The sequence below is a fragment of the Protomyctophum parallelum genome (assembly GCF_964188405.1).
Source record: "Protomyctophum parallelum genome assembly, chromosome: 17".
Taxonomy (NCBI): domain Eukaryota; kingdom Metazoa; phylum Chordata; class Actinopteri; order Myctophiformes; family Myctophidae; genus Protomyctophum; species Protomyctophum parallelum.
In genome coordinates, this window is record NC_139719.1 from 9001655 (window position 1) to 9014017 (window position 12363).

Here is a 12363-nt window from a genome sequence, read left to right on the forward strand (position 1 = left end):
TGTTGAACATATCTGAACAGGGGGAGATGGGTGCTCTCTGGGTCCTAATGCTGCCATGTACATGTACTGTATACACAACCTGTTCAACTGAGTGCAGTGGTTTTGCAGCACAATCTCCCTTGGCCAACAGGGATTTCCCATTCGGTTGCACAGCAGATGTTTGACTTCCCCTTCTGCAGGAGACCCGTGGGTTCAAATCCATGTAGTCACTGTACAGATAAGGAGAGAAAAGAGAGATGGCGCCTAAGGAAGAATCCTTTAATTCCCACTAAACTACAATAATCATATACATATTACAGACATAGACCAAAGGGAATAAAACAACCGGCGCATCTTGGACAATGAAATTATACCTTTTTATTTACAAGGTGCAACGTATACAGGATCACTAAAACTATGAACATGACTATGATTTAACTGTAAAATGAAAATTCCTACCACTGATAAGTGAAGATAGCCTTTCTTTACACTGTAATTAAAACCATGTATATTTCACCTTTTGAGGCTTAATGACATCCGACTCGTTCTGTTCATTTTCAGTAGGCACTTCTAAATTTAATAAACCAAAATCTTCGGGCTGGAGTTTCAAATAACTATAATTAAACAGCCACCATCCTGCAACTTGTACAGCCAGATCACGCTGTGCCAAAGTCCCTTTATTTCCAAATAAGCTTATTGCTTCTCCATAACAACAACCCACACAACACCTCACACTGTCCTCATAATGAGGTGAGCTTATGCACGTTGGCTGAAAACCGGATCATACCCTTAACCCATTCTGAACGGGCACCCATTTTGGTGTTGGCATCATGTTATGCTTTAGCTATTGAAAAATAGCAGATCTACAAGCTCATATCGCGCCACCGAGTGGCGCGATACGAGCTTGTAGGTCTGCTATTTTTGAAAAAAATCGAAGAACGACTGACATTTTTATAATCTGATCTCAGGTCAGAATGGGTTAATCAGACCAGTGTGTGTCCAGTGGAAAAACCTCGTATGAATCTGATCTCAGGTCAGAATGGGTTAATCAGAGTCATATGGTTGGTATAGGTTGTCTGATACACATGGATGACAGACAGCCTTGTTTGGAGTCAGTGGTGGAAAGTAAATAAAGTAAATTTACTCAACTACTATAGGCCTATAGCATTTCCCCCCCCCCATCTCAGAGGCAAATATTTCTTACTCCACTACAATTATTTGACAGCTTTAGTTATGAGTTACTTTGCAGATTTGGAATATTATTAGCCTACAAAACATACATTAACCACTTACAGTAATGCTAATTTACCTGATCAAGCAAGTTCACAATGCATTGTGAGCTTGCAGATCTGCAATTGTTTTGAAAAGGTTTTTGAACAATTTTAGTATGCCTACTTGTTTGTACCGTAGGCTATATTTTGATGCCAATATACGTTGTACTTTTACTCTGCAGGTAGGCTACCATTTTTATAATAGGTTACAGGAGTCATTTAACAAGAATTTCTACAGTGGTAATGGTATTGCTACTTGACTTTTACATTACTCATACTAGCAAGCCAATATATAGAAACAGAATGAACAGGGTGTTACTGGACAGGTGTATTACCTCAGCTGGTCAATAAATAATGAGTGTTATGTTGATACCCGAGGTCTGGACACACCTGGTCAGCAGCACAAAGACATTAAAATGCACGCTACCATGCAGTAATGTAGGCTAGCACACATCTTTAGTGAGGTAACTTTGGTCAACAACGAGTTTGCTTAAACATAATCCTATTCGTCTGTCTGTGCCTGTGAAGTTAATTTACATGTAATGGAAATTAAGAAGTTCTTAGTGAATTTGGAATTTGACAACTGCATAGGCTCTGAGCAAAGCACTGAGCAAAGCTATTCTACAGACATAGCCATGGTTCATAATCACAGTCATGTTTCGGTTCACCGTTCACCCGAGCTACTACAGAAGAGTATAGACACTAAGTAGACCTATACTGCTACTAGTAGGACAAGTTGGCGCTATAAACTTACCCACTTTCACTCATCATTCCTACTAAGCGAGTTGTGTCAGAGATCGAGTCTTGTGACACGTGTGTCTTGTGTGCCTTTTGCACCTCCCGTCTTCTTAAGCGCCTGGGGCCTGAATATCACTCACATGTCACATCACATTTAAGTTCATGATGAAACAAATTATATAAGTCAACTACTAATTATTGTGATATTATGTTATATTATATAACTATATCATAGAGTCTCAATGATTTATTATAGACTGACACAGACATTTGTTGTTCATTAGATACCAACCGTCGAATGCTAATGTGATTACAGTATTCTGCAGCATTAGTAGTGTGCCATCTAGTGGTCAGAGGCGTTATAGTACCAGTAACATAACATTGCAAACTAAACCACCTCCAGAAAAAGGACAGCTGTGTGTGTGTGTGTGTGTGTGTGTGTGTGTGTGTGTGTGTGTGTGTGTGTGTGCGTGCGTGCGTGCGTGCGTGCGTGCGTGCGTGCGTGCGTGCGTGCGTGTGTGTGTGCGTGTGTGTGTGTGTGTGTGTGTGTGTGCTAGCTTGCCTTCCCGATGCAGACCACACCGTATCTCATACAATATTCAAGAATTATGTAGTCGATGAGGACATAGTCACCTTTACAGTCAAAGCCAGATTACAGGTCCTTCCAACCAGACTCAATCTCTCTCTGTGGTACCCTAACACGTTTCCTCCTCATTGTCTGCACCATGACCACACTCCAGTTACAGAAACACTGTCACATATTCTTAATGGCTGCTATGTATATAAGGGAATGTACATTGCTAGGCACGACAGAATTGTTGACCTATTAGCTAAGGACATAAGTTCATATGTTTCATCATCTGCCAAAATGTATAAGCACTCACGTGTCTCAACTGCCATGTGTGTGTGTGTGTGTGTGTGTGTGTGTGTGTGTGTGTGTGTGTGTGTGTGTGTGTGTGTGTGTGTGTGTGTGTGTGTGTACTATGTTTTCAAACCTTTAGTGATAGGTGTATTATAGGAACACCTTATTTGACACATCCAGAGTCATGTTGATAATAATGTGATTGCGTGAACAATGGAGAGAATCAGACCCATGTTGAGTTATTCAAACTCAGGTCTCCCGCGTGAAAGTCCAATATCTTAACCACTAGACCAAAAATGAAACCGTATTTATTCAAATAGGAGACTGTAGATAAAAACAGCATTAAACAGCATTTGAACATGAAACATTGAACATGAAAAAGTTAATATTTGCAACAAATAGTCAATTATTTGATCTCTAGCCTACTGTACATCAATTTTACATCTTCAGCACAAATTATTTCCCAAGCCATTATATCCTAACACTTATGCTGAGCTGTTGAGTACATTCTCCACATGTACAATTTATCTTCAGCATTTAACCCTTTCTAATTATCAGGAGCAGTAGGCAAATACAGCACCCAGGGAGGATTAGGCGTTGCCTCTTGCTCAACGAGTCATGACAGTTCGACACTAAGCAAAGAGGAGCCCGGGCTTGAACCAGGAATCCTCTGGTTCCCAAATGACTGCTCTACCTCCTGAGCCACTTTTGGATGTTGTTGCGGAACCATACGCAGACTACAACTCTCTTCTCGCCGCGCCCGAGGGAGTCCACACGGGCAGCTGGCATTGTGGAAAAACTTAAGGACGTCGTTGCGGAAGCGTACGCCAACTAAGGCATACAGGATGGGATTGAGGCAGCAGCGGGTGTAGGCTAAGGTGCAGGTCACGTACTCCCACACGGGGCCACAGAAGTGGCCGGCCATCTTGCGTGCCAGCACCACGGTGTAGGGTAGCTGGAAGACCAGGAATACCAACACCAGTAACATCATCAACTGTACGCTGTGACAGTGCTTCGAGCCACGGCCAGGTCCCTTGCAGAGGACTAGACCAATCACGGAGTAGCATATGATCATAACTAAGAAGGACAGGCTGAAGACAATGATGAGGGCTCCATAGGTGGCAATTTTGATCCATCGTGGCCATTGTGACCCGCCATTTTGATACATTGTGTCCCACATTTTGAATCCACAATATGCATCAGTCCCTGAACCTGACACACCAGAGAACAGGATCTCAGGCAGACTGAGGATCAGGGCGATCAGCCACACCCCCAAACAGACGAGTTTGCCCGCCGTTAGCATCTGGTTACGGAGCCTAACTGCCTTCTGGGCCCGCGTTACCACCACATAGCGGTCAATACCAATGCAAGCTAGCAGCAGCAGCCCACTGTACGTGTTGATGGCGTAACAGGCGCGTGTAGCCTTGCAGAGAGGATCGGTGAAGATCCAGCCCAGGTGAGTGTCGATGGCTTGGAGTGGGAGCGTGAGGAGCAGCAGGAAGTCGGCCAGCGCCAGGTGGAAGCGGAACACATCGGTCATTGAGCGAACTGAGAGACGGCGGTAGAGAGTGAACGTGGCGATCACCAGGGAGTTTCCCACCACACCCAGCGGGAAGGCCAGGAACAAGGTGCACGACTGGAAGGCCTTGATGGCCAGCTCATACTTGCCAGCTTCACACCACTCAGTCAGAGTGGAGTTGAAGAGCAAAGAGAAGTTGTCATAATCATCAGTTGCATTGTCAGAGTAGTCATATCCATCATTTTGGGGGGTGACATTCATAGCTGGTGGGAAAATATAGGAAGAATAATCAGTTATCACCAAGGGAGTTGAAGTTACAGCAAACTTTAATGGACCACATTTCAACATAATACAATTCTATTTAGTTCAATGTTGTTGACAAACCAGTAGAGAATCTCTTCAAAGACAATGCCAAAATGAATTTAGGTCATGACTCATCAACCCAATTTCTACAAGTTCAGAATCTGGGGACCTGATGTGACATCACACAATCTCATTGGACAACCACCCTCTTAGATCCTGACCCACTTCAGGTGACATAGCATGAAACTCTGGTCAGGCTACTACTTGGCCTCACTCCCCGAAAACACCTCACCCTTGCCCATTTTGATAGGCTGGAATGGCTTAGGGTTGGTGACAGAGTACAGCATCTTGCAATGGGTCTGGTCTAAAAGATTTGCTACATAGATACCCATGTACCAACCCAGATTCGCCTCAAACAACCCTTGACTCCTTCAAAATCACTCTCACAGAGCACCTACGGACGGCTGTAATTCGAAACTGGCCCCCATAATTAACTCACTCAGTGCCACAGGACGCCTTATGACGCCTCCCCCTTATAGTCTGAGTCCACCCCCACACCCCATTTTTCCCCATACTGTACATGTTTTCCCCTGTTTTTACTTTGTTCATGATTATGATCACGATTTCCTGTTTTTATATATTTTGTATATTTGTTTAATGTTCTGATGAATTGAAAATGGTGGACCCTGTTGTAAACAAGTGTAATGCTTTATCATGGTGTCGTCCACAGTAACAGTTTTTGTATTGACTTTCGTTTGAAATGTACCCATTCTGCATACTGTGAATCAAACATTAAATCAATCAATCAAGGAGAGGTGCCATAGTAAGTAGGGCCAAGAGAACCAAACCAAAATTAATGAGAATAAAAGTAGATTTAGATTCGGCCTCTAAACACCTGCTCTGCGTCTCTGGACGCGTACAGTCTATCAATCGATCTACAAATGTACCGTCTATAGTGAATATGCAAATGTCTATATGCTTTTCTCATTTCTACATACACCGTGGTCTCCTGACTCCTGATGCAATTTTGTCAGGCAGTGGTTACGGTACGATAAATCATGAGGTGCTTATGACTAATATTTATGCAAGGGATAATAACATTCCATAAAGCTCTGACTCATCATAAACACAGTATTATAACATATTAACTGGCATAGCTTCATTTGATAAAAAAAAATCCATAAACTGCTGACATGATCTTATGAAATATATCTACCAACCTTTAAATAATTTGTGATGGAAAGCTTTGTGATGGAAGGTCAGATGAGAGCAGCTGTAGGTACAGAGAGGGTGCTGGGTGGCTGTAGTGTAGATGGTTCACTGGAGAAGAGGGCTCTGGTGTTGCCTTCTCTAGCTCTGATCATGTTAGAATAGTAGGAGGAGTTGGCAGCAGAGAGGGTTTACATATACTGAAATGTGTTAATAAACTACTTTTTATTAGGGATGCACAATATAATCGGTAGCATAATCGGAATAGGCCATATCGGCCATACAAATATCATTATCAGTATAAATCAAAAGTACCTCTAGTCTAATTTGTGTACTCATCTCATTCAGTTGTGAAAACAGACACTTGGAAAAGAAAGAGTATAGACTTTATTAACAGGCTTTGGCCCAAGAGGCCACTAGGGCCTAGGCTTTTTCCATCGTGGTCCTCTGCATAATATCGGAATCGGTCAGAATCGGTATCGGCAGATCCTGCAAATAATTATATAATACTGCTATATCTTGCGCCACCCTTACCTCTTATCCCTAAACGTATTTGCCATTTTTTACTATTTTGATGGAGATGTCGTAAATCGGCTAGTTGGACTATTTTAAAATAGTAAAATAGTCAAATATGGCAAAGACATTTAGGGATAAAGGGTAAGGTGCACCCAAGATAGTGCCAAAAGTCTTAAAAGCCTAGGAATAAAACACTGAATCAATAACAACAAGTAACATTGGTTATAAACTGGCAGTGAATTAATAGAAAGAGTCCAGTTTTACAGACAGTGGCTCATTGATTGGAGAAGCTGGCTTTGCCTCAGGTGAATAACGGCTGGGCTGCTGAGGCAGTTGGAGACAGGTGTGTATGTAAATGAAGTCAAAAGTCAAAGTCATAAATTAAAGTCAGCGACTCAGTGTAGATTAGTGAAGCCTATTGTTCTTGTGAAAGCAGAGAATATCTTTCATTGAACTTGCATGACACTTCTGTGGCAGGCGGGCAGACAGGGGCCTTTGGCACAATAATTAAATAAGCTCTCAACTAAGCTTTTTTGTGTTTAATCATTTTGATAGATATGTAGGCTACAATTTGCAACTACAAATAAGCAACCATAAATGGTGCTTTGCTTTCTCACCAATGGATAGATAGAAAAAAAAAAAGAAATTGTTACCTCAATCCTAATCTTCATTATGTGAACTGATGGGCAACCAGTGGTGGCATACTGTACTACAATGTACTGAATTGTAGCTTGCCTGCACTGGGGAAGCATGCGGTGCCCCCCAAGACAACTACAGTATACTAACCACATGGACAATATCCAAAAATAACAAACAGCTGACAAACCTGACACACAACTGAGGAAAATATTGCTTACATCTACTGGATTTCCCCAGTAGATAAAGTCACTTGATCTGACCAGTTTTGGTTTTGGTTCCTCAACATTGTAGAAAGAATATAACAAAAAATACAGAATAACCTACAGGTTTCTGTACAAACCATATGCATCAAAACTAGGGTATTTATCTCTGCTAAAACCTGACAAATATAAGACTTACACCAGGTTCACAAATCACAATTAAAGCCCCCATTTATGATGACCACAAAAGTCACAGCAAAAGAGGAGAGAACACAATGGTAAAGAGCAGTAAGAACAGTTTAGTCAAGACTATAATGTAAATAATCAGAAAACAAAGCATATAATTTGCTCTCTTCAGAGAGAATGTCCAAACCCTCTGTGTCAGTCATGTGTTGCAGCCAACAGGATGCCGTTTGCGGTGTGGCACATAGACAAAAGATAAACGCTTTTGAACAGGCACTCTGCAATAGATCCACCAAATTGGTGCCCTGAGGAAAAACTGAAAGAGGCAGTGCCACAGCCAAGCTTGGCCCTTTTAAAGACCTGTACCATACAGTAGGTGCACAGACACAAAACTCATTCTGTCTTAAAGAAACAGAGCTGCAACAGAGACATGCCTGCAGGCAATCTGCAGATCAGGTAGACGGGCCTGGGGCCATCTCCATGTTGGATAATTGACAGTGATTGACTTACATGACTTTGACTGATATGTTACTGTTATTCACAAGTGAAAAGGAGAAATGACTAATCAGAGGGCATGATTGTCATATGGTCTGTGTGATACAGTTACGTTACGTGTGAATGGAAGAGGAGAATTGAAAGAAAGAGGTTTGAAGTTCTGTTTTTAAAGTGTCAGCCGACTAGAACAGCATGTATATGTATCATAATAGCTCTTGTTTAATATAAATAATTCCCCAAGACATATCTTTCTTATGATCCATTTATTGATTATCATCGACTGATATCGATGATGAGTGTCTGGCTTAATGTCATTTAGTATTAATTGCACAAGGGGAAGTGAAGTACAGTTGTTAAAATGTACATAGAGTCTTCTATAAATTCCTCCAGATTCACAGTAAAGTAAAGTAATGTTACCTGCATCGGAAGATTCCATTTTTTCTGTCAAAGATAATTATTTAATCCATGGTGTGATATCTGGCATAACATGAACCAAATTAGGCACACATAATTCTGCCATTTATTATTTAAAAATGTGAATGTAACATTACATAAATATTGTAATTTTAATAAAGACATTTCTGAATTCACGAAAGTATATAGATACTGTACTATCATGTGAAAAGTGCGTTTGTCGGTAGGCCTACTTTAAATGAATATAGTTTGTGTTGTGTGTTAAATATGTAATGGTAACATTCAGCAGATTTGTGTCATAAATTGGATGGTTGTCACACCCAAGGTCAACAAGGACACAACAAATGCAAACGTTTTATTTTTTTAAACCATGTAGGCCTAATCTCATTTTGCTGTCACCTTGATGGTGCAAAACATAATCCAGTTCCTATTTTCAAAACTCTATTGTATGTACAATATGTTTACATTGTATTGCTAGGCTGTGTACTGACCACAAATTGATATTATATTATTCACACATGTAGGTCACTCAAATATATTTTCAAAAGGTCACTTTGGTGTTTCAAGAAAATGGAAAACAATGCTGTACATAAAAACAGATAAGACAAATGAGATTTAAATAGAATATGAGCAAATTAGTTTAGATAACTTTGTTAATTTGACGTTGTTGTATTTTATCCACGAGGGGGCGCATAGCGCCATGTTTGGTACACAGAGGTGATATAGGCGGCGATGGACAGAATAAAGAGCACCGCTGTTGTTCTACACAGTCTAGCGTGTGTGTGTATATCAGTGAATGTCCTTCTGTGCTGATAAGTCAGACTATAATTAATGCATGCACATTACACTTTTCTATAGGCCTATTACTACACAACATGGAAAAAAAAATCAATAGTCAATACAAGCAGTCAGATACTGAATAACATATTTTTGTTAGAATTATATAGCCGAATATTATATAGGCCTACAGCTATATATTTTATAAATATATATTGGACTATATACGTGAATCTGCCGATGGCAAAAAAAATTGCCTTCAGTGGTGTGATATGAGTGGCCAATAAACTAATACTTTGATTTTCGATTATGTCACATTGCTGCGATGCAGAATCTCGATGCATTGCTGAATCGAGTGCGGTGACCCTGAGCAGACCACCGGCCATATAATCACCACCTGCCCCTTATACAGACCACCCCCGGAAGCCAGCCTCTTCGACTGGAGCTGGGACCAGAGATGCGGGCGTGGCACCTCCACGGCACAGAGTTGGACCTCTGCCGTTACATGAAAGAACAAGAAGGCTGAATCGATAATCTATTGGAAATTATCCCCTTTTGCACAGCACAGACTTCTATAGGCCAAGATACTCTTCATAGATAGAGCAATGAAGTTGAGAGACAATCTGATGTCAGAGAGGGGGAAGGACATTCAACACACTGCAGGGAAAACCAAACTGGGCATGTTGCAGTTACAGTATGTGGTGCAGTGCACCCTGAGTATTGTAAAATACCTTTCATTTCAGCATCTGTGCATGCTATTCAGGTGTTCAACATTAAGTTATAGATTAATTAATTTGATTCTTTGGAACAAAAACGACTCGGGATGAGAGTTGCTGATGATGGGTTCCCCCCCTAATGCCAGAGGGGCTGTGGAGAGAAGGTGTGGGTGCGAAAGCTGAGACTGAGGTCACGGCAGGTGATGAGCGAGACATGGACGTACAGCTGTTTGGTCGCGACCCCACAGGGAATCCACATAGGCAGCCGGCATTGTTTAGAAACCTCAGGATGTCGCTACGAAAACGTACGCCGACTAGGGCGTAGAGGATGGGGTTGAGGCAGCAGCGGGTGTAGGCTAAGGTGCAGGTCACGTACTCCCACACGGGGCCACAGAAGTGGCCGGCCATCTTGCGTGCCAGCACCACGGTGTAGGGCAGCTGGAAGACCAGGAATACCAACACCAGCAACATCATCAGCTTAAGGGTACGCTGGTGCTGCCACACCTTGCCACGCCTGTGTCTGCGTCCCTTGCAGAGGACTAGACCAATCGCAGAGTAGCATAAGATCATGACTAAGAAACACAGGGAGAAGATGGAGATGAGGGCTCCATAGGTAGCCGTTTTGACCCGTCCACCCCTTTGAAGTCCACAATATGCATCAGTCCCTGAACCTGACACACCAGAGAACAGGATCTCAGGCAGACTGAGGATCAGGGCGATCAGCCACACCCCCAAACAGATGAGTTTGCCCGCCGTTAGCATCTGGTTATGGTGCCGGAGTGCCTTCTGGGCCCGCGTTACCACCACATAGCGGTCAATGCTAATGCAAGCTAGTAGCAGCAGCCCACTGTACGTGTTGATGGAGTAACAGGCGTGTGTAGCCTTGCAGAGAGGATCGGTGAAGATCCAGCCCAGGTGAGTGTCGATGGCTTGGAGCGGGAGCGTGAGGAGCAGCAGGAGGTCGGCCAGCGCCAGGTGGAAGAGGAACACATCGGTCATTGAGCGAACTGAGAGACGGCGGTAGAGAGTGAACGTGGCGATCACCAGGGAGTTTCCCACCACACCCAGCGGGAAGACCAAGAAGAAAATGCATGACTGGAAGGCCTTGATGGCCAGCTCATACTCGCCGGCTTCACACCACTCAGTCAGAGTGGAGGTGAAGAGCAAAGTGGAGTTGTCATAATCATCAGTTGCATTGTCATAGTAGTCATATCCATCGTATTCATAGGCGTCAGTCATAGCTGGTGGGAAAATAAAGGAAGAATAATCAGTTAATAATACAAGCTAGCTGAAGTCGTCTCTCTGTAATCAACCTAAACTTAACAGTACATTTCAATTCAGGTCAATTTGATTGACAAACCCAGTTTTATAGAAAATCTATAGAGAATGATCGTTCCTGAATCCTTAACCAGTACTGGTACCCAATTTCTATCAGTTCAGAATCCAGGAATCTCACAATCTCAATTCAATATCGATGACTCAAAGAATAGAGATGTGAGAAAAGATAATCATTCGTACATTATTATTAATGGCATGCAAGTGACACACTGACATGTAGGACATGATTACTCCCTAAAAGTTAGGCATTGCACCAAACCCTACCATTTATGTTGGGTTAGAATGAGTAATCTGCAGTGATATTCAAGTCATAGTGTGCCAGCTTGCGTGACAGGCATCAGCCTGTTGGCATGGGGGTAAACCATAGGTTGTCTTATGGTATAGAAATGAGTCAGTGTCGCGTGCTAACAGACTTTAAAGCTGGTTTACACCACCTCATAATCTCATTTCATCTGGGATCCTCACCTGTAATATTGAAGTTACTGTCTGTAATAAAATATGTTTTCATCGTTTTAATAATCTCTACATCTAGCAGAACAGACTGAGACTGAATGACATTATTGAGAGGTAAGAAGAGAAACTGCGAACAGGAAGGCATTTTGTGGCATGCATTGCGTGGCATTTTGTTCAGATTCAAATGGAGCATAGAGAAGTTTAAAAATGTCCCCAAACATATGTAGTATAAGATGTGTCTTATACTCCAAGTATTTCCAGTGGCTATATTGTATTGTTGTGGTTTTAGTCAAAGCAGAAGTGAAGCTCAGATGCCAGGCTGTAAACATATGAGCTCAGTCTTGAATTTGTGCTTGAAAACCTTTTGCTTCAAGGGTCTCACTTACAATTATTGAAATCTATAATGAAATAAAAGGTATCAAGAATTATTTGAAACCCTCGTGTCAATATTAGTCACAAGATTTATGAAGGAACTGCAATCACATGAAGGTTGACCACCGTGATCACCTCCGTAAAACATTGCATCAGGACTTAGGAGACCATGACATGTATAAAAATGTAAACGTGACGAAGTGATATACCGGTATTAAATGTCATTATTAATTGATGTGTTAATCTATTAAATTAGTCTGTTATATGTATTTGAAATAGTTGTGCTTTTTATACAGTCTTGACTGCAAATACTTTGGTGATATAATAACTGCACTATCTGAGTTTTTACAAATACAATAAGGAAGTATTGTTATTTTGA

General features: G+C 41.8%; 1 protein-coding gene across 1 annotated transcript; it reads right to left on the minus strand.

Annotated features, from left to right (window-relative positions):
- Positions 1-3466: 3466 nt before the first annotated feature.
- On the minus strand, positions 3467-11060 carry ccr10 (chemokine (C-C motif) receptor 10; the record flags this gene model as incomplete). The annotated part of the gene is made up of 2 exons (XM_083787441.1): positions 3467-4632; positions 10046-11060. The coding sequence occupies 2 exons, from the start codon at positions 11058-11060 to the stop codon at positions 3467-3469; spliced, it is 2181 nt and encodes a 726-aa protein (XP_083643567.1).
- Positions 11061-12363: the final 1303 nt, after the last annotated feature.